Source organism: Metopolophium dirhodum, chromosome 1 (assembly GCF_019925205.1).
Source record: "Metopolophium dirhodum isolate CAU chromosome 1, ASM1992520v1, whole genome shotgun sequence".
Taxonomy (NCBI): domain Eukaryota; kingdom Metazoa; phylum Arthropoda; class Insecta; order Hemiptera; family Aphididae; genus Metopolophium; species Metopolophium dirhodum.
The window spans coordinates 23,107,729-23,130,901 of record NC_083560.1 but is presented as its reverse complement, the minus strand read 5'-3'; the positions used below and the strand labels follow the sequence as shown (position 1 = coordinate 23,130,901).

Sequence of the window (23,173 nt, the reverse complement as noted above, 5' to 3'; positions counted from 1 at the left end):
TAAGTTATTAACTACTAAGTAATAAGAATTACTTTATTATACTGTTATAAATTACAACCGTGTAAACATTTTGAATTATGCATTAATGTAATTTCAACACACCTAGTTGTTATTTTTTTTATTATTAAGACATATAGTAGGTACAGTAGTGTTAATATGTTATAACTTATAATATTGTTATTAGCATCTGTAGTATGAATAATTGTAATCGTGTAAAAGAAGAAAATTATTTTTATTTTATTTTACTTAACCATTATTAGAAAAATAAAATGCTCTTAAAATCTGCCGTGATATCACGACGTACCGCGTCGGTAGCGAAACCGCTAGCGCGACAGTGGAACAGTACCGCCGATCAAGAAAGCAGAGTTGATAGTTATCAGGAGCGCCCTGCATGAATATACATTTTATTTATCGTATAATAATATTATGACGAAATAATAAATAAATTGTTATTTCGTCGTGTGTACAATATAATATTTTACACAATTATAATCATGTCATTACGCATTAGGCAGTAACATGGCATTTTATATAGCAGTACCGACGTTACACGAAGATGTTTTTACGTTATCCGGTATCGTCTGCACTTCTGCATGTAACATGTTTGTTGAATATATGTGCAGCATAAGAAGCCCGACCAGTAAGATCGGGCAAATAAAAATTATTTTCTAGACTCCTTTGAGTGCTCCCCTCCACGGAAATCTTTAGTAAAAGGCGAAAGATTTTTACGATTTGAAAGGGAACCGGAGTTGGTTGGACTTGGGCGGTCGGTTCCCTATATACAATTCGTACGGCAGCAACGCTGTGCAGTCGCCGATATTCGCATCACACCATTTTCCTGGATGTGAACGCAAATCGGCTGAGCCGCCGCGAGTTCGTACCACACCAGTGCAAGCTTTAGACGTTGTCACAACGGCCGAGCGTGGACAGCTTTGTTCGCGGTACGCCCAACACGCCCCGGCGACCGCATAAAAACCGCGTCAGCAAACGACCGTACCGGCGAACGCCATCTATCGACCGTCCGCCGATACACGAGAACGCTAGTTGGCCGGCGTCCACAACAATAATACCGAATGAAATCGGAACGAATCACAATTCACAGCTCTCCTCAATCGTAGGATTTTCGGATCCATGTCCATAGCCGAGTACTGTGCGTTCTTAAGAGCATGATTAATTAATTGAATACATGATTAATTGTTTTGACGTGCTTAAGTGGATAACGAATACGGGCGACAATGTATGGTAAATGCCGATCGATCGAATTGATTTTTTGTTGACGCATTCAAACAACGGTTGTTATGATGTTTATAACAATCCGTAAATAGTAATAGAATTGGTATAATCATTTATACCACAATGAATGGTAATAGTGCTTTTAAAAGTGATTGTTGTTATTGTTTCGCTCCAGTAAAATAATTCTAATTTCGACTAAATTTCGAAACATCAGCGTTCTCACTCGGATAAATAATATTGTCTTATTTCTCTCTTTAGCCGATCTATTGGTGCCGGTATAGATGTTCGTGGTTCGGCGTTACACCGCACACCTTTGACCGGGCGCACCACACCAATGCAGTGAAAACAAAAACTTCCTTTTCCCACAGACCACTGACTGTCAGTTTTGTACTGCAATATTTAATGCTTGTAAACGTTATTGTACATGCTTTAGTGTCCGCCCGGCCATAGTATTTCACCTGAAAAATAATAATACGTGGACAGCGATCGGCAGAATTCCGGAATTCCAAAACGATCATTCTTTATGCCGTATTTTAGAGTCTACACACACTGTAAAATGCTATTTGACGTCGCGATGTGTTGACTGTGTCAATTTTATTAACCACCGCCGCATTGTGTGGCGGGCCGGACGTAACCGGACGTAATAATAATATTCATGGGCCGTGGGCCTTGTTCGACCAGCAAAAAAAAAAATACGTGTATGCAATCATATTATATATGATAATTATAATATATATAATAATATGTGAAATACGAAAATATTGGTCACTTTTTAATGAAACGGTCTCTCCAGTTTGACATTGTGAAATTTTTTTAAAAAGTCTTAAAAAAAACAGTCTACCTATCAGATATAATTTTTATTTATTTACTATTAATTGTTCTTCAAAGTATGCTTTTAGGTTCTGTATTATTATTTGTTAATACCATACAAATTTGTATATACTATTATAGGTATCCATTTAAGTTGTATTTATTGAAAGTTCAGTTAAACGTTATACCATGTATTATAATTTATATATACCTAATGGTTATACTTATTGCTTATACATAATATTATGTAGTAGGTACTAGGTTTAATTTAATAATCGATATTTTAATATTTATGAATACCAGAATACATGTCGTATTAAATATACCTACATAAATATAAATTATTTAAATTAAGAAATAATAAATTTTATAAGTATACCTACAGTAATGGCAGTCGGAATAAAAATCCCCAGGAAAAAAATCCCCAGACTACAATATTACTCACAAGTCACAACCATATGCAAATGGTCGAACAATATTTTTTAAACATTAATTAGTATCTATAATTATCATTTACCACATTTAAAAAGATACGATATTAATATTGAACTAAAATATTAATTTAAGATTGTAAGAAAGTGGATTTCAAGTAAATTTCATGACAAGTACAAATATGTTTTCAGAAATTGTATCAGATAACTAACAATTAGGTAATACAATTTGCAAAAAATGTATATTTTTTTACCATAAAACTCAAAATATTCTATAGATATTCGTGTAGCACGTAATTTATTGACTTGCGTGGAGCGCTTTGTTATTTTTTTTACACTACAGTCACACTCACACACTAATGCGATCACAATAGCACCTGTGACTATGAAAAATGAATACATAATTGATAATAGTATAATATATAATATATTATAGTATTTATAATCAATGGTATTTACTATTTATTCAACACGTATTGAAAATATTTATTCCATATCAGGAGCAGCTACAGAAATGTTTCACGTGGGAGCGCAAAATTGTTCTTATACTTATGACTAAACTGTAACAAAATGTCAAAATGCATAAAAACAACAAAAAATATGTGGGTCCCTTGGACTCCAGGAATATATCCAGGCCACTGGCCTACGCGTACTGCTGCAGTGCTGCGTCGTCGTCGACACGGTTTTTGTCATAATGGTACAATTTAATTAGACGGCGGCGGCGCGGCAGCAGTTGTCGAGCAAGATAAAAATCAATATCCCTATACTAGATACTCGTTACTTGGTTTTATATTATTACGATACTAGTGACTTGATACTTACATTTTATACTTATAATTGTATCGGGATACAGCCCAACCCTGTCGGTAGGGGCAGTGGCGGATCTATAATTTTCCAATTTTTACGACACAAATATTTATAAAAATGGACCAATTTAGGGCACCACTGTGTAGGGGGGTGTAAACATGACGTGTGAGTGCAAAAAACGTCAGTTACAACTTCATAATTATATACAATATACATATGAAATCAATTGTGTTAATGTGTTACCATAACCAAAACATTCAAAAATGTATAAAACCAAAATATACCTACAGTTTATTGGTGTTTAATTCTGTAATCAAAACATCAAAACATGTAATATAATATGTACTAATGTTTAGTTAAGTATCTAAATGTAAACTGTACCTAAAATACTAAAACACTCACAGATTTTAATAATTTTAATTAGATGGTAGATAGTTGGTTCACGTATTCATAAATAGTAGTTAATACTTAATAGTTTAATACAGTAATGAAGTCTGAAGTACTGAATTTCGTATGAAAATTAAACAGACATCAAATTTTGTTTGCAAAATATCAATCTATGTTCTACACTGATTAATAAGTAGCCAAAGCCAAGTAGGTAATAATTAATAACTATAATAAGTCATATGTAGACAACTAGTATAATGTTATATACTTATATATCTACTTAAGCCTAAACAAATAATGACTGAAAATGTAAAAGACGTGTATTATAATTTATAGACTATAGCTGTATGCGCCCGTGTACGGTGAGGTACCTACACAATATATAGGTAACATTAAACATTGAATTAGTTATAACTTATAAATATTAAATATTGTATAATAAGAATGATTGTTTTATACATACCATTATCCATTATGTTGATATAATATTATATAGGTTTATCATAAACTATTATAATAACTTTTTTTTCAATTAATTTTGATAATTTAAGTAATATAATTATATTTGTATAATTTTTTTTAATCTTTTCTTAAAGCGTCAAATATTATTATAATAATAAACTAGAACGTACATAGTGACCTTAAATTTTAACCCCTTTTTTTGAACGAATGGTGTTCGACCACTATCTGCTTTTTACCCGAGTGCAGTTCGACCATTTCTTTTTAGGTAATATTATGTGCATTCGACTATCCCGGACTCGGAAGAATTTAAATTCGACTGAATTTAGGTTTTTACATGTAGTAAAAAGTACCGGTGGATTTTACATGAAAAAATGTTTAAAATGGTTGCAATCGGTGGAATTTACATGCACTTTTGTTGCACAAGTAATGACTGAAGTCTGAAAATGTAAAATACGCATATGGACTATAACCCCTGTGCGGTGAGCTCGTGGGCTACATGCCTCCTACAAAACATTAAACTACTTATAAATGTAAAATATTAATTAATTTTGAGTAATAAAGTTAAATTTGTAAACATTATTTTAAAAAGAACAACAATAATTATTATATAGTATTGTAATATTGTTGTTATTTCTCACATTATACGTTATAAAATACTATTAAGAATTATGTAAATACATGGGCCGATAGTATGACAACGAGAGGGCGCTATTGGTACACGATGCCGCCGTATTTTGCCGCACGTCATTATTACACGTCGTAGGTAACATTCCCATCGACCGCGACGGTGGCGGTTATCTGCGGCCGCCGTTGTCGATTTTTCGTATGTAGAAACGTCGTTTGTTATAATTCCATCGCAACGACACTGATCGTATTGTATTCAAACGGTTATTTGCAAACTTGTACGTATTTTACAACTATTAAACATAAGAAAAAACAAAGTTGTGTAGAAATAAACAACGAAATACGTGTTTTTGAAAAAGAATATTTCGCGTATGCGTTCGTTTTTTATTGACGGTAGATAGCGCAATTGAGCTGTATCATTTGTCTGATGGTATATTCGACAATTAATCTATAAAATCATCTATTTCAATGCAATTATCATCGACCTGTGAGGTGCAACACATAAAATTAATGACGTATACGACCAATTTTTAAAATGCAATTTTTCGAAAATCGATATTTTCGCTTTTCCGAACACGCTCAAATTTGAAACTGCAATCGTCTTAGAATTGTGTTTATCTTTAAGATACCTTAGTGATGTTAGCAGTGTATCGCTTCTCGGCCTATCGGCTAAGATCAAAGTGTAGTATCTGTTCTTATCAGCTTAACGCTAAAGCGACCCTGTGAAGAACAGTTCCCGCCTAACATATACTTTGTCTTACCCGATTCGGACGTGATTCGATCGACCCTCTCTGTTGTAATTTGGTCTCTGTTGTTTTGTGTTAAACCTTGGTGATTGTGGTGTGGTTTGTGACGTCTTCTCCGCATTAGGCTTTGGCGTCAAGTGCCGTGCCTCGTGCTGAGTCAACCCCCGGACAGATTCTATATTCTACCCGGGGGTGAAGCGCGGTTTAGACGCCACGACCAGTGTTGCTGGTGGTGGCACACCTTAAAAGCGGAGTCCCTCGCCTGGGATACCTCCTGGAGGCCAGGCCATAGTCCGCCCGCCAACGTGGTGCAATCCACGATAATATCTACCACAATGCCATGATCTTTTTTTTAACACAACCACACTGACCGGCAGAGACGGCCGATCGGGTCATGCATTACACGTTTCGCCCGAGTTTATAGTTTTTATTTTTTGACCCCGGCTGGTGTCCACCTCTTGGCCCAGTCGTTCATGTGAGTTCTTCTTTTTTTTTGTGAGTTCTTTTCTTCGTCGCGTCGTCCAGCTGTACGCCGCCTCTTGGAGCAGCTGGAACCGTTCGTCGTCGTTCGCGTGTGTTTTTTTTTTTTTTTCGTGTCTTCCAGCTGTACGCCACTTATTGGAGCAGCTGGAGCCGTACCTGTCCATGTCGTGAGTTCTTCGACCTGCTGCCGCCGTCTCTTGGATCAGCAGGTCCGGCTGGTGACCACCTTTTGGCCCAGCCGTTTCTTCGTTCGTGATTTCTTCGACCTGCTGCCGCCGTCTCTTGGATCAGTGGGTCCGGCTGGTGACCGCCTCTTGGCCCAGCTGTTCTCCGTTTGTGATTTTTTCGACCTACTGCCGCCGTCTCTTGGATCAGTCAGGTCCGGCTGGTGCCCGCCTCTTGGCCCAGCTGTTTCTCGGTCCGTGGATCGTCCCTGCCGTCCGGCTGCCGCCGCCTTTTGGTCAGCCCGGCCTCCAGTGGACATCCCAACTCCGTGAGTCTTTTCTCATATGGCCGACCACACTGGCAGTAGCCAGGTGGCCGGTCCATCGCTTCGGGCCGACCCGGTGCCGCCACCAGACCGTGACGAGTCGGATAGCGACTCAGTGTCCGACCGTGGTAGCACCGCGGATGGCCCCATCGTGAGCCGCCGGCAGCCCGCGTTAGAGGGCCACACGCTAGTGTTCTGGCTCCCTCTGCCCACTACCGTCGAGTGCCCGCACGCCGACTGCTCGGCCAAATTTCGCGCCAAGGTGTGGACGAGCGCGAAGCAATCCATCACCCGTCACCTCCGTGAGTTACACGCAGAGGCGGAGGATACGTCGGTGCGATGCGTCGGGTGCGGGATCGTTCTCGGCGTCCGGCCCGGGGCACACAAATGCCAGGTCCCGATTGAGGACGCTGCGGACACAGCGGACCGCTTCACGTGCACGGTGGCCGGTTGCCCCGAGTCTTTCCCCAGTAAGCAGGGACTGACCAACCATCTGCGCAACCACCGCCGTATCGACGCACTGGCCGCGGCCGCCGTGCCGCTCCCGGTCCCGGCGACGCGTCAACGGTTGCGCTCGGACCGAAACCCCCGCCCGGCGCGCGGAGGAGACGCTCGCGTTCCGGAGGCAGTGGACGTGCCAAGGACACCGGCTGGTACCAGACCGCCGGCAACAGGCGGTACGTCCCCACTGCCACCCACAACCAGTACTGAACCAAGGATACCGGCTGGTAACATACCGCCGGACACAGGCGGTTCAGTATCGACAGCGGGCGCCGCGTCAGGAGGTGCGCCAAGGACACCGGCTGGTGACAGACCGCCGGACACAGGCGGCGCACCCCTGTCACCGCTTCCCACGCTCCTGCCCGCCAGCACGAGGCGTGCGACACCGGTGAGGCCGCGCGGGGTCGGTGACAGACTGTCACTCCCGCTGCCGTCTCTACCTCCGCCACGTCGCGAATCGCCCAGGAACGAGGGCTACAATGTTGTGATTGCGAGCCCGGAGCTGTGGCGGCCGCGTATTCCTCCACCGACCTCGGATAGCGGCTCTGACTCGAGTGGGCTGGCCCCGGAGGACGATGACCTGTTGGACGTCCCCGTGCCCGAGCTCGACGCGGCCGCCGAGGTCCCCGACGATGGCGATCACATTCTGCAACCCGACGACACCACACCCCTGCACGCGTTCCGCGAACGCTTCGCGGACTTTTCCAGAGGTCCGTGCACGGAGGAGGTGTGGTCGCGGTTCGTCGCCCTCGTCGACGAGATGACCGCCGAGGCCGCGGTCATTGTTAAACTGCCCGTCAGACCGGAGGGCAGGTCATCGGGCAACAGGACTGCGATCGACCCGACAGACGCCAAGGGAATCCAGTCGCTGTATAGGCGTAACAGGCGACGTGCTGTCCGGCTGATCCTGTCGGGTGAGGGGCAGTCGTGCGAGGTCCCCGTTCCGGCCGTTGAGGAACATTTTCAGAGGACCTGGGCACCCTCAGCATGCGACCCCAGCATCTATGCGAGGGTGGACGGCCGTGACCCGGTACCGATGGGCCCGTTCCAGTATGCCGATGTTTCAAAGCGTCTCGGCAAGTTCGAAAACACGGCACCTGGGGACGACGGGCTCACGTACCGGCACTGGAAGCGGCTGGACCCAGAGTGCACGGTCCTCACGGGGATCCTCAACACATGCCTCAGGTTCAAACGAGTGCCCCCAGCGTGGAAGAAAGCCGTCACAATCCTGATCTACAAGAAGGGGGCGAAGGAGGATTTAACCAACTGGCGGCCGATCTCGCTGAGCCGCACGTTGTACAAACTCTACGTGGGATGTGTCGCCGGACGGCTGACGGAGTGGCTGGTGGCCAACAACGTCCTGAGCCCGTGCCAGAAGGGGTTTCTCCCGGCGGATGGCGCATTTGAGCACGTCCACACCCTCAATCGTGTACTCGAGAAGGCCAGGACACACGCGGCGGACAAGTGCGTGGCCTGGCTGGACGTGTCAAATGCGTTCGGGGCGATACCACACCCCGCGCTCGAGGCAGCGATCCAGGCCAGTGGAGCTGGAGAGGATCTCCTTCTGGCAGTGCGGGACATCTACTCCGGGGCCACGTCCTCAGTCAGTGTGGCCGGTGGAATGACGGGCGACATCCCGGTGCGCTCGGGCATTAAGCAGGGGTGCCCGCTTAGTGGCCTACTCTTTATCATGGCCATAGACCCGGTGGTGGCACGCCTGCAAGGCGCGTCGGCCGATCATCGGGTACTGGCGTTCGCGGACGACCTGTGCTTGATCGCCGACAGCCCGGGAGACCTCCAGTCGGCCATCGACGCCGCGCGCGTCGGACTCGGTATGATCGGCCTCAAACTCAATGCCAACAAGTGTGCCTCCCTGCACCTGTCCGGTAAGCGGCCCGTCGGTGTTCGGGACACCCAATTCCGGCTACTCGACTCCCCGCTTCGCCCGCTGGTCGAGGGCGAGGCGGCCACCTTTCTCGGAGCGCAGGTTGGGTTCAACATCGTGCCGCCCCTCTCCACACTCGCCGAGATAACGGAAATCGGCCTCAAAATATCCCGCAGCAAGCTGGCCCCTTGGCAGCGCATTGACGCCCTTAAAACGTTTTTTTACCCGTCCACAGTCCACCTCCAGAGGATGGGGACGTTTCCTAAAGGTGACTGGGCGAGGGTGGACAAGGTGCTCCGCCCGGAGATCAAGGCCACCCTGTACCTGCCGCAGGAAGCTTCAGGGGAGTACATCTACGGATCGACCAGGCGTGGGTGTTGCGGGATCAGGCTCTTGGCAGAGGACGCCGACATCGCCGCCGTGGACAGTGCCTTCAAGCTGGTGTCCTCCCCAGACCTGAGGGTGGCCGAAGATGCTGCGGAGCACGTGGAGGAGGTGACAAGGCGGCGTATTTGCAAGGTGCCGACCATTCATGAAGTTGCCTCCTACCTGTCGGGTGAGGACGAGGGGGTGTTCCGGGAGTCTCGGGGCACGGGGGTCAGCAGTGTGTGGTCGAGAGCGCGTAACGCCTCTAAGCGTCTGGGGGTCAAATGGTCGTTGGATGGGGCCCCGGCGATCACACACGGGGGAGCAGTGATGGGGAGGAAGCAGAGGCGGGCGGTCATGAGGACTGTTCGGGACACTTTGCGGCTCGGCCGAAGTGACGCCTTGATCGCCAAACCTGATCAAGGCAGGGCCGTCGAGTGTGCCGCCGCCCACGCGGCCTCAACGCACTTTTTGAAGGAGGGTGACTTCACGAGGTTCGCCGATTGGCGTTTTGTCCATCGCGCTAGGCTGAACCTCGTACCGCTAAATGGCTCTTCGTCATGGAGGGTCGGTGACCGCAGGTGTCGACGGTGTGGGTATACAAATGAAAGCCTAGCCCACGTCGTCGATCACTGTATGCGTTACACCGGCCTGTACATGGCGAGGCACAATAGCGTTGTCGCCCGAATCAAGAAGGCGGCGTCCACGAGGTTTGAGGTCCTCTCCGAGAACCAAGCCCTGGGTGACCAGGGTTTGAGACCGGATTTAGTTCTGAAGAAGGGCCCAAACCTCTATATCGTGGACGTAACAGTCCCCTTTGATAACCGCCTCGCTGCATTTGAAGTGGCGGCGGCGGAAAAGCGAACAAAATATGAGGAACTTAGGGCTTGGCTCGCGGCGCGACATGGGTGCGAGGCGGTGGTTGTTCCCTTTGTTGTGGGTGCCCTTGGCTCTTGGGACCCGGCCAATGACGTCTTCCTGAGGAAGCTATGTAGTCGGTCGTATGGTACCCTGTTCCGGAAGTTGTGCGTCAGCGACGCCATTGCAGCTTCCAGGGACGTCTATATTGAACACTTGTCCGGGGTCCGACAGGTCAGGGAGTTGCCCTCGTGACTTCTTTTTTATATTTTTTTTTGTATATTCTTGTATTATTGTGTATTTTTGTATTTTTCTTTTCGTTCTCAGCTGATTTTTATGTACCATGTTTTTTACCTCTATTTTTATACTTTTTTTATATATACTTATATTTATTGCTAAAATACTGATGTTCCCTTTATATGTGTCCCCCCTTTTGTTCTCTAATTTTTTGTGGTTTTTTTTTTTTTTTTTTATAGGCCCCCATTTTACTGTTTCACCATAAATATTTTTAAATAAAATCTGTTCTTATCAGCTTAACATCTGATACACCTTTCATTGAGAGGTTCAAATGTTAAACTAATTTTTGAAATCTGGTGGAGATTTTGGGGCTTGCTCCTGCTCCACCGCGGGTTGACCCGGTATTGCAGTACCACCGGGAACGGCCCACACATTAAACAAACGGCCTACACACTGTTTTTTCAACCGTCCAACGATATCCCCAACTTGTCCGGCAGTAAGCAGAGTTGATCTTCATGGCTTGTTGTGGCGCTCCTGCAGGGCGAGTCTGTCGATACGTTCGTCGACGACTTGTGCCTCATTGTTGACAGCCCTGGCGAGCTCCAATCGTCTATCGACGCGGCACACAGTGGCCTGGACATGCTTGGGCTCCGCCTTAAGAGTGTTCAATAGTAAAAGTGTTACGTATGTAGTAACGCTCCAGAGATGGCGTTGTGCGCCGTGTCGCCGCCGTGTCTCCGTGGCGGGACTCACAGGAGAGGCGCATTATTATTGCACATACAATATTGACCATTGCGGAAATTGTCACCCGTGTATTTCTAATGTACGTACACGCCGCGCGCTCGATCCTCGGTAGACTTACTTTTTAATGAAAGCTCCTGTTAACTTAAATACGTGTATCCATACATAAATCACAACAAATTTAACAAGATAGCTTGATTTACATTTGTAATCTAAATACTTTTTAAAATACACATAAAATAATAGATATAGATAATAATAATAAAGATTAAATACATTTTTTAGTAACCATGTTGCGTCTTTTACGTTTTAACTTTAAGTAACCTGAAGTACTTTTCGTACGATAGTTAGTACGATTATTCTCCTATACACGTATTCATTAGTTATGTTTTAAATATGAAGTTGATATTAATAAATCAGTTAATCAAAAATACATTATTGTAAAAACTTGTAGGTATGAGTTCATCAATGCATTTAATAAAGCCATAAATATAATATATAACAAACAATTTTTTATAATGTATGTTGTTCATTTTAATATAGATAATTTATTATTTCTGTTTTTTATTCTTTATATTGTCAAATATATGAGCGGGTTCTTTAATATCGGTAACCAAAAGTCTCTTTCCATACTGCGGGTTTACAATTTCCGGTAGTAAACATTCTTTGTAGAAACTGTAAAAATTTAATGAAATAATAATATTTAAGATTTATGTAGATATAATATAATATAACATAAGATATAATACAAAAAATAATATAATTGTTTTTGGTTAATAATATAATGTACAAACAAACAACAATACAATACACATAGGTGTAACGTGTGTACCTATTGTATATTAATTGTATTTTTATTTATTTGTACATCATATTATTAACCAAAAACATTTATAATATATTTTGTCAAACAGAAACACTGATACTTGATAGTGTTTACAAAATTGTATTATACTTGTTAGCATATTATTATAATTAAAGACCGGATTTAATTGATATTGCAATTTTTTTTGTAGTTAAGATAAATCAAATCTGATCAAATAGGTACACGATTTGTATTAATTACTGTCTTTCTGTTTAATTTTATGTTGCAATTTATTGCAATTTTTAATGTTTTTGCAATTTTTTTCAATTTTGTATATTTCACGTAATCAAATGTACAAATCAATATTTCTTAACTAATTTTATAAATACATTTGTAACTTATTTTGTTTATTTTAGGAAAAAAAGCTTTCCTAAAAGCACCATCGAGAATAAATAAATACAGAAAAGAAATGCCGGGTATACCTTTACCACCCGAACCTATTATTACAAGATGGGGAACATGGTTAAACGCTGCACTTTTCTATGCAAATAATTTTGAAAAGTTTAAAAACGTGATTGAAAGTTTAACAGATGATGCTTTAAGTGTCGAAAAGCTGAAACTGCTTGTACAAGATAATGCAGTCAAATGTGGTTTAGCATTCATAAAATTACACTTAGAGTTATGCACGAATCTCAAAATTTTGGAAGAATCTAATAGTGAACTACTGAAAAGTATGGATATTTTTAGAAAAATTGAAGATATTTTAACGAATATTCCTGGTCCAGAAGGGGAAAAAATTAAGGAAAAATGTATGTATGTAATTGAAAAAAATGAAGGGTATAAAACTTTAAAGTGTTACTATGAAGTCATGTCAGGTAAAGCAAATGTTAATTTAGATATAACGCCTACTTTATTAAAATGTTTTAAATATGCACCAATAACGAGTGTTGACGTAGAACGTACTTTCTCGTTGTACAAACATATTTTAACTAATAGAAGATTTAATTTTAATGAAAATAATTTAGAAATGTATTTAATCATCAATTTTAATTCAAAAATGTAAAATTAATATTAAATGTAATTAATGTAATATTAATTAATGAATATATAAATACGACTTGCATTTTTATAGTGCAATTTATTTTGCAATTTTTATGGGATTTTTGGTGCAATTATACAATTTTACTATGCAATTTTTGAGTGTTTTTAATGCAATTAAATCCGGTCTTTAATTATAATATTATAGTTTTTTACTATTGTTATACAGTATAGGTACACTTGTACTTACACCTCAAGTTTGCTAACCATTTTATTCGACCAAAATGATTCATCGTATTCAATAATTTGAACTTTAGACCAATTTTCGGTGTATACAACAAAATAACAAAATTGTCTTTTTGAGACGTGCATTTGGCCTTGAATCTGATAGTAGTAATTATGCTCTTTTTTCAGTTCTATTTCATTTTCATTTTGAATACGGCAAAATGTTATCTAACAATTTATATTATATTTAAACATTTAGCTCATATACCATATTTTAAATTTTTATAATTAAATTTTACTTTTTTATTCATTACGGCTTCAATAAAACTGGAACTGTCTTTAGCTTTGAATGGGCACTTTATTTCTACGACATAATCAGTTCTCACAAGACCATCTATCGATGAAATATAATACAACTTATTCATAAATATACTTACATATTAATAGTAATTAAATTTAATTATTTTTGATTATTTTACCGGGAGAAGCAGCTAAATAATGCAAATCGTCATCCACTATAAGACCACAAGGTTCAACAGTACAATTAAAACCGTTTTGGAATACGATTATAGCCTTATTTTCCATTGCTTTACCATAATCAGTTGATTTAGAAGTAAATGACCTATACAACATATCGTAAACCGTAGACCTACATAATGTAGTTGGTCGCATTTTACAAATCCGACCAAAATTTGAAGCTGTTATTCGGTTTCTTCTTTCTGTGTGCCAAATTTGTGAATGAGCCTGTTCTCTAGTTTTAATTTCTAATTCTATGCGTTTGTCATGGTCCAAGTAAAGTGACTGAATGAATGCACTTTTCTTTGATTCCAGTTCATTCGAAGGTATATCATCGAGTAACGGTTCAGCCAGGCCATAATGTTGATCCAGACCCGTTTGTTTAGAAAATTTTTTTACCTTTTTTGGAAAAAGGAGTTTTTTACATTTTCTTTTTTCACTTTTCATTTGTTTTGTTTTCAAATATTTTTTCCCGATATCTCCTACAAATGTAAAATATTATATTTATTATTAATTATTAATTATTTTTTAATGAAATATAAATTATGACTATTTTACCTGGACTTATTTCATTAACTACGTTTTTGTGTAATTTTCTAAGAAACTCCCCTGACGTATTTATAAGATACAACAGCAGCTTCAACTCTGGTGTTGTATGATTGCCGTTGAGAAAAATTGATACGTTTACCTAGAGTCATAATGTTTTTATTTATCTCTATAAATTTATTATTTATACTTATATATATATTCAAAACATTTCTATCGGTTTACCTGATAAATGCTTGTTTATTATACTATTAAATTGCTCACAAACATTGTTATCCACATTCATTAGTCAACTGTCAGCATGAGTTACTAATCGATTAGCTAACTGCGTAATTTCGTCTATAACTTTCGATTTTTCTGCGTCATCAACAAAGTTGTGCTCGTTTAATTTGGGCCCATGGCAGAAATACTCTTCACACCGAACATGAGAACCCAAAATATGGTAAAAACTGTTCAAAATATCCTTACGTAAACCTACCCTTGTTAATAAAATAATTAATATTTAATTATATTCATCAATAGTATTATTAGAGATCAAATTGCATGGAAAACGATATAGGTATAAACTAAACAATGGGCCATGAACATTTACTATTTCAAAATTCTAAAAATTTTAAAATTGATAGTTAAAAGTGAATTATTAGTGTATTATTTATATTAATTGAAAATTACATATTGTTTTTTGCCAATAATTTTTTTTTTTAATTTTCAAAATAATAATTTTTTGAAAATGTTTATGCAAGTTAGTCCCTTTATACTATATCCTCCTAATATATAAAGCATTATAGTATAAACTAAAAAAAATACAATATACCTAAACGTTTATCATTGTCAGATTGGTTGATTAATTGGCTGCGATATTCAATTGATTTAACAATTGCCTTTCTGAATCTTATTATATTACTTTGAATATGTTTTCTTAAATTCAGGTAAGGATATCTGATGTTTTTGGCTAGTAATGATAATTTTGTTCCGTAATTTCGTAACATATGTTTACGGCATTCTATTTATTGAATATGAAATTTAGGACCATAAGGCATAATTTCAGAGAGCCTTTTTGTCACACTAGAATCACCATCACCTTTAATAAAATATTAAAAGAAATTATGGTAGGCACTAAAATATCAAACATAAATAAAATATCACTTGTACCTATAATATAATATATATATAAAATTATTATAGTATGTATTATATAATATTATGTATAAATTATTTTTATATATTATATATTTGTATAAATATATACCTATTAGTTTATTGTATTTCAATCCATGTAATTCCATACTTCGCTTAAAACCTTCTGCAATTGAATCGGCTTCCATACTTGTAGCTCCTTTTGACCAGTTTAAAAAACAAGTATGCTCAGTAAACCTTTATTTTTTGCTCTTTGGCAAACGGCACAATACCGGTTGCGAATTCCAATAAACAAAATTTTTTTTGATTTATACCCAATAATAGTTGCCTATAAAAATTACAAATTAAATCAGGTCATAGTTTTATATTATATTATCATGTATAAATATTTTATGAAAAACTTAAGTTTATTATAGAACTTACTACGCCAGACAATGCATCATAATTAGTCTTATAGCTTCTTTTTGACCATTGCCCGTCAGCCACTACAGTGCACATTGGCGTTCCATCCGTATCAATTGAACCAGACTCTAAGGCCAACCGTTTTTCTTCCTCGCCAGCAATTTGCATTTCTCTTTCAGCGATTATATGAATTTGCTGACTAATATCTTCTTGAACCGATAGAAATGTATTGGAAGACATACATGGAATATCCATTGTTGCACACAATTCTGATAATTGACTATAGCCAAGTGCGCGTCGTTGCTCCTGTCGGGTCGACGGCCGCGGGATTGGTAAATTGGGTCCCGGATAAAAAAAAGGTTGTAGGTAAGTAAGTTGAGTCCCGGAAAAAAATATATAAATTAAAATATATGTGGTTTTTATAATATTATGTTTTAAATAAATAATATAATTAATATAATATATATTACCATGTTATGGTATAAATGATTAAAAAATTGTGTACCGGGAAAAAAATGTCAATACGCTAAATAATATTATAGTACGTAAAATTTTACAATATATTATGGTATAAATAATTAAAAAATTGTGTACCGGGAAAAAATGTTAATACGCTAAATGATATAGTACGTCAAATTTTACAAAAAATATTTAAAAATATTATGCTTTAAGTAAAAACTTAAATGATAAACATTTAACAAATTCTAATCGAGTTATTATATTATTAGTATATTTCATCATTTGTTCTCTTAAGTATTTTTCATACCGAGTGTAATTTTCTTTTTAGATTCTGAGCGAAGCGATGAATGTATTGATTTTACAATGATGTGTGTTTTTTTTTATTTTTTTTTTAATTTATAATTTTTTTTTAATTTTAATTTTTGTGTCTGTCATCACCTTTTAGGACAATAAAAGTGCTTGGATTTTTTTTCAACAGTAACTTTTCTGATAGGAAAGTGAATCTAGTTGGTACTTTGGGGGGTCAAAAGTAAAAATTTCCCAGTAGTTTTCAAAAGCAACGTGAAAAACAAAAGAAAAATTAAGGGAAAACGGGAATTTTTACGCAAAATCTGTTTTTGAGAAAATCGATTTTAGTTTTTGGTGTAACTCTAAAAAAAATGACCGTAGGGACATGAAATTTTGACTGAATGTTTATATGAGCATTTTATATACACCATACAATTTTGAAAATATTTGACTCTTTTTGAGCTGTTTACGGACATTGTCAGTTTTCAACTTTTTTAGTTTTTTTTTCTATAAATATCAATAAAATTTTATCTGTTGAGTAAAAAAGCTTGAAAATTTAATAAAAGGCTCCTAAGTTATTGTTTCAAAGGCAGATGAAAAAAATTAAAAATCTTTAGTCACAGTTTTTATTTATAAGTATTTAAAGTTCAAATTTTGACAAAATACGGAAAAATCACGGAAATTAGCAAATTATTTTGAATTGAGAATTCATAAAAATTTTTCTTTTTAAATCTAAGATTTGAAAATGTAATATAAGATTACTCATAAGTTTGTCTACCTTTATCAAAAAAAAAAAAAATGTCTACAAGAAACTTAAATTAAATTTTTATGAGCGTCTGAAATTTATATTTTTACAACATTTGATATTCACTCGATTTCTTATGTAACAATTTTCTTATTTTATTGTTATTAAAAAACGAATGACTGTAGATACTTGAAAATTTCACTGAATGTTTATATTAGCATTTTCTATACACGATAAAATTTTGAAAATAATTTGACACTTTTTGAGCTGTTTACGGACATTGCGAGTTTTCAATTTTTTTAGTTTTTTTTTCTATAAATATCAATAAAAAATTTTTTGTTGGGTAAAAAAGCGTGAAAATTGAATATAAGGCTCCTGATATATCGTTCTAATAGCAGTTGAAAAATATTAAAAATACATAGGCACAATTTTTTTTTATAAGCATTTAAAGTTCAAATGTTGACAACATTTATCAAATTTATAATTTATTAATTATTTTGTAGTTAAAAATTTATAAAATGTTTAACTTTTATGGGTAAGGATTGAAAATTTTAAACAAGGCTCCACGTAAATAGGTTATATATAAATTACTTTATTCACAATAATATCATCAAATTACTTGGTAATATCATAGGCTGACTGACCGTTTTCGCTCAGAATCGTTTTTCTTATACAATGATATTATATCATTGAATTCAAATTTAACACCATCCATTACAGTAACCCACTTGTAACCTACTCTACAGCAGAGCGACATCCACTTATCCACCTTTTTTTGTATTGTACTTCGTAGTTTAATATGTGTCTCAGACTGTATTTGTAATAGTTCGTCCATTGAAAATATTAGGATGGGGACTATAAAATCTTCGGTTTAGTACAGCATGATAGGATTCACAACTATTTGTTGTACGCACTGTGGTGACTGCAAATTCAGACCAAATATCTGGGGGAAATGTAGCATCAGGTGAAATGTAGTTATCTAGTACATAATCGCAAAATGTTTTTATTTGTTTTTTTGTTGTATTGCCATTAAATCTTGTGCAAAACATTCGCCAACTTCTTCGGGTCTTAAAAATGGCAAATCAAAAAAACATTTTAAAAAATCGCTTTTTTCTGTGTTTAATGAGTTGTATGTGTTTACTAAACCAAGCTTGAATCTTTTTTTACCAATTTTGTCCTAAGTGGAAACAACATCCCTTTATATTGATTTTAGGCCAAACAAGCTTTGCAGCTGTATGTATAACAATCTCAAAGTCTATAAATACTACATCAGGAGAAAATATTAATTGATATTGTGCACAACTATTTACAGTATGTTCAAATAAACGTACGTATGTTTCTGTTTCTTTATTAGGTAATAAAAAAAACACAAGTGGAATATATGATTCGCCAACAAGGCCGTGAATGGTAAAAAATTGGTAAAAATATTTTGGACAACTTCTAAAAGTGCCATCGACAAATATTGTACTAATTTCGCATAACACTTCTAAATTACTTTTTGTTGAAAACCCAATTATACCATTATTGCAATCATTAACTAATACAAATGATTCATTTTTATTAGTAACTAATGTCATTTCATTCATAGCAGTATGCGTTTCTGTTATGTTTTTTGGTATTTTGGGATGAACAGATAAACGTGCATTTCTTATATTTCTTTTTATTAAAGAAGTATCATTTAAAGATAAACTATTTATATCAGAGTTTTTTAACTCTCTGCAAATAAGTTTCGATGGCAACACCGATATCTCTTCTACCGCTTTTCTCTTGAGATTATTACTTAATTTTTGCCGGTTGATGTCTTGTTCGCTAGGTTTATTGTGATTGTGATCATAAAAAATCTCAGTATCAACACCATTATAAGTTTTAAAAAAACACTTACATGTACTTTTACAGCAGGTCCATCTCTGTTCTTCATTTTTCAACATTCTGTGAAACCTAAACTTATGACCATATTTTATAATAACAGTTTTGTTTTTTCACTAGTTATTATTTCCATTTTCAAGATTTTTAAAAAAACAATAACTGTAAAATTGTGTAACTGTATATAGCTGTAAGACACGATATAGTCACAAGTTGACGTTCAGCAGGCTACTAAAAATATAATGAAATAGCCCTGATATCGTACGTGTATCTGTACGTAATCATCATCAAAATCGATAATAACTACTAACTGATACGAATAATACTAACACTTGTATACGCTCGTATACTCGTATCTATATCTATTAGGTAGGTTTAATCAAAGTTACAAGTTTACGACATTCCGGTATTTAATTTTTGGAGAAAAGTGGCTACGGCCAGTGTAATAAAATCCACGATAAGAATACCTGTATATACATACATTAACATCATGCGTAGAATTAATTGGTGTCCAGGCGGTGTACCACTGTATGCAATATGACGTATTATTGTAACATAATTATTCAAAAGTAAATTACATAAGTATGAAATATTTAAGTTTTAAGTTTTTAATATTTTAGACCTAATTGCGCCAATGATTTATAGCCGGGACCCAACTTACCTATTACCTTTTTATACCCGGGACTCAACTTACCGCTTTCAAAACGAACCCGCGGACCCAATTTACCTAGCTCCGACGGCCGGTGGGTGTCCGGGATACTCAATTCCTGTTGCAAGGCTCCCCCCCTTCGTCCCCTTGCCGAGGGCGAAGCAACCACCTTCTTCGGAGCCCAGGTTGATTTCAACGCCGTTCCTCCACTGTCCACCCTCGCTGAAATCATAGCCATCGGTCTGCGTATTGCCAGGAGCAAGCTCGCACCTTGGCAGTGGATCGATGCGCTGAAGACTTTTTTCTACCCCTCAACCGTCCATTTACAACGGTTGGGGACGTTCCCCAAGACAGAATGGGCTAGGGTGGACAAGATCCTTCGGCCGGAAATCAAGGCTACACTCTACCTGCCGCAGGAGGCGTTGGGGGAGTACCTGTACAGGTCCACGAAGAGAGGGTGCTGCGGAATCCGTATCCTCGCCGAGAGCTCCGAAATCGCGGCGGTGGACAGCGGGTTCAAGCTGGTTACTTCCCCGGACCTGAGGGTGGCTAGTGATGCGGCGGATCACGTGCGGGAAGTCACCATATATACACTGTCGTTCCACCGCTATGTTATATTTTTTTTGGTAATCACTAATCAGTAAAAACGACCAAAGAAATAAAGAACAGGGAAAAAATGTATAAAATATCTTACTTTGGCACATAATGTTTTTCCAGAACCTTTTCAGAGTGCAATTATCTTGGTCTGAATATTAATATTAATATTGGTCATATTCATGTCATATTGTGTCGTTTGTCTTATTATCGTAAAACATAACCATGTTCAAAATATCAATTGCATTATTATTAAAATTAATTGATGTATTATCAAATTTTTAGGTAAGAATATTATCTAGAATCTCACATAGGTTTATTTTTTTATTGTAAATTTGAATCAAGTTATGAGCATTTAGAGATTTAGAAATCTATTATATTAAAAAAAAGCTTATGTGCCCTAGATGGCTAGATAGTATTTTACCTTTAGATGTTATGATAGACTCACTTCTATATTAAAAATAACATGAGTTAGATAGATTATTGTGAATATAACATATTTTGCTTTGTTGTGCATTAGTCAAATTTAGACAACATAATATGATGGTATATTGTACTGTTAAAATATCTTAATTATCTATCTAAATTTTTTTTAGAACATAATATAGGAACACACTACACATATCAGACTTGAATATTATGTTTTTCCTAACTTATAAATAAGGAAGTAGGTTAAATTTTAAAAATACATTTTTATGAATTTGATTTAATCATGACTGAAATATGTATGTAATATAATCATTAATCGCTAATCAGTATAATATGAAGTATTCGTCATTGGGTCTGGACAAGTTTCTATTTAATAAGGTTTATAGATACCTCGGGAATTATAAAATACATATTGAATAACCTATATTTGTTTTTTCTTAAAGTTTAAGCTTACCTCTTAACATTTAATTAAAAACATTTTTAACATTTCTGCCTTAATAAAAGTTAAGAAAACCTGACTTATAAGATATTATAAAAAAAAATGAACACTGTATGAAGGAATTTTTCAAAACAAGTAAAATTAACATGTCCCAGAGTGACCGTGATAAAGGAAATGTCATTACTCATTACTGTAAGTATTTCATTTTTTATCAATTACGCGGGGTAAATTATCTCCCATGTCCCATTAGTTATCTTTTTTCTACCCCTCAACCGTCCATTTATAACGGTTGGTGACGTTCCCGAAGACGGACTGGGTTAGGATGGACAAGATCCTTCGGCCGGAAATCAAGGCTACACTCTACCTGCCGCAGTAGGCTTCGGGGGAGTACTTGTACGGGTCCACGAAGAGAGGGTGCTGCGGAATCCGTATCCTCGCCGAGGACTCCGACATCGCGGCGGTGGACAGTGGGTTCAAGCTGGTTACTTCCCCGGACCTGAGGGTGGCTAGTGATGCGGCGGATCACGTGCAGGAAGTCACCAGGTGGAGGATCAGCAAGGACCCCTCCATCCAAGAGGTGGCCTCATACCTTTCGGGTGAGGATGAGGGCGTGTTCCGGGTGGTCCGGGGCTCGGGGGTCACTAGTGTGTGGTCAAGGGCGCGGAACGTCTCCAAGCGACTTGGTGTCAAGTGGTCGTTGGATGGTGCTCCCTCCATCGCACACAAAGGCACGGTGTTGGGTGGAAAGCATAGGCGGGCGGTCATGAGAACCGTACGCGACACTCTGCGGCTCAAACGAAGCGACGCCTTGATCGTGAATCCAGATCAAGGTAGGGCCGTAGAGTGCGTGGCCGCTCACTCTGTTTCCTCCCATTTCCTGAGAGATGGCGACTTCACGTGGTCCGCCGACTGGCGCTTTGTCCATCGCACCAGGCTGAACATCGTGCCGTTGAATGGCTCCTCGTCCTGGCAAGCCGGTGACCGTAGGTGTAGACGATGTGAGTACATAAATGAAAGCCTATCCCACGTCGTCGACCACTGTATGCGGTACACCGTGCTCTACATGGCGAGACACAACTCCATAGTTGCCAGGATCAAGAAGGCAGCGTCTACGAGGTTTGAGGTCTTCTCCGAGAATCAGGTCCTGGGCAACCAGGGCTTGAGACCGGATTTTGTTTTGAAGAAGGGCCCTAACATTTTCATCGTGGACGTCACCGTGCCTTTCGACAACGCGGCAGCGGAGAAAAAGGAGAAGTATGTACGTCTTTGGGCCGAGTTGGCACTGCAGCATGGGTGCGAGGCAGTGGTCGTTCCGTTCGTGGTTGGCGCCCTTGGCTCGTGGGATCCCGCCAACGAACCCTTCATGAGTGTTGCGTAGAGTCATATGCACGACGGCGTTACATAACGTAACGCACGTATATCGTCACCGTGATTCTACGCAACGGCAACCAGTCGTCTCACGGACAGTCTTTGTCGCACATCGTCGCGATGTCGTCAATATTATATTCTTTATTCGCGTCACCATACGCATTGTCACCTGTGAAAGTGACTATTGATTAGTACTACACGTCTTGTGTGCATATCCATATACTCTCCGTCAACATTGTCCATCATCATCACTTTCAACATTTAATTTCATCTCCTCAACGATCCACCACTTTAGACCTAGTGCCAGGCCATCGCGCATACGGTTGTCGTGAGTCGGCTATACGCCAAATTATTGTCAATGTAGTTATTTTATTATTGTATTCGCTACTATTTATTTATTATTACTGCATTTTATTATTTGCTCATTGTTATTATTATTATTGTTATATCACTAACACCATATATACGTGGGGTAACTATTCTTGTGTGCCTTTTGAAAATATTATTATTTATTTTATACGAAACGTTAGCGTTATTATTATTATAAGCACCTCTAACAAAACCCCAGTGTGACTCTATAAGGCTCACCATCACCGGTAAAATTATATT

At 38.5% G+C, this 23,173-nt stretch overlaps 3 protein-coding genes, 1 non-coding gene and 2 pseudogenes across 4 annotated transcripts; 4 read left to right on the top strand and 2 right to left on the bottom strand.

Annotated features, from left to right (window-relative positions):
* Positions 1 to 630: 630 nt before the first annotated feature.
* LOC132937656 (U5 spliceosomal RNA) lies at positions 631 to 752 on the bottom strand. Its single transcript, XR_009663758.1, has one exon. It is a non-coding gene; the product is annotated as a U5 spliceosomal RNA (small nuclear RNA).
* A 4,651-nt stretch (positions 753 to 5,403) lies between these two features.
* On the top strand, positions 5,404 to 5,545 carry LOC132937653 (U2 spliceosomal RNA; annotated as a pseudogene).
* A 947-nt stretch (positions 5,546 to 6,492) lies between these two features.
* Positions 6,493 to 10,338, top strand: LOC132934438 (uncharacterized). The gene has a single exon (XM_061000740.1). It carries the CDS (start codon positions 6,493 to 6,495, stop codon positions 10,336 to 10,338), a length of 3,846 nt encoding a protein of 1,281 aa, XP_060856723.1.
* A 243-nt stretch (positions 10,339 to 10,581) lies between these two features.
* On the top strand, positions 10,582 to 10,755 carry LOC132937639 (U2 spliceosomal RNA; annotated as a pseudogene).
* A 26-nt stretch (positions 10,756 to 10,781) lies between these two features.
* On the bottom strand, positions 10,782 to 15,359 carry LOC132934429 (uncharacterized; the record flags this gene model as incomplete). The annotated part of the gene is made up of 6 exons (XM_061000731.1): positions 10,782 to 10,974; positions 11,635 to 11,736; positions 13,155 to 13,357; positions 13,429 to 13,523; positions 13,609 to 14,127; positions 15,344 to 15,359. Coding segments are annotated over 6 exons (1,128 nt in total), but the record flags the coding sequence as incomplete, so codon positions are not given.
* A 4,216-nt stretch (positions 15,360 to 19,575) lies between these two features.
* On the top strand, positions 19,576 to 22,574 carry LOC132934417 (uncharacterized). The gene is made up of 3 exons (XM_061000722.1): positions 19,576 to 19,605; positions 19,731 to 20,303; positions 21,606 to 22,574. Exons 1-3 carry the CDS (start codon positions 19,576 to 19,578, stop codon positions 22,572 to 22,574), a joined length of 1,572 nt encoding a protein of 523 aa, XP_060856705.1.
* Positions 22,575 to 23,173: the final 599 nt, after the last annotated feature.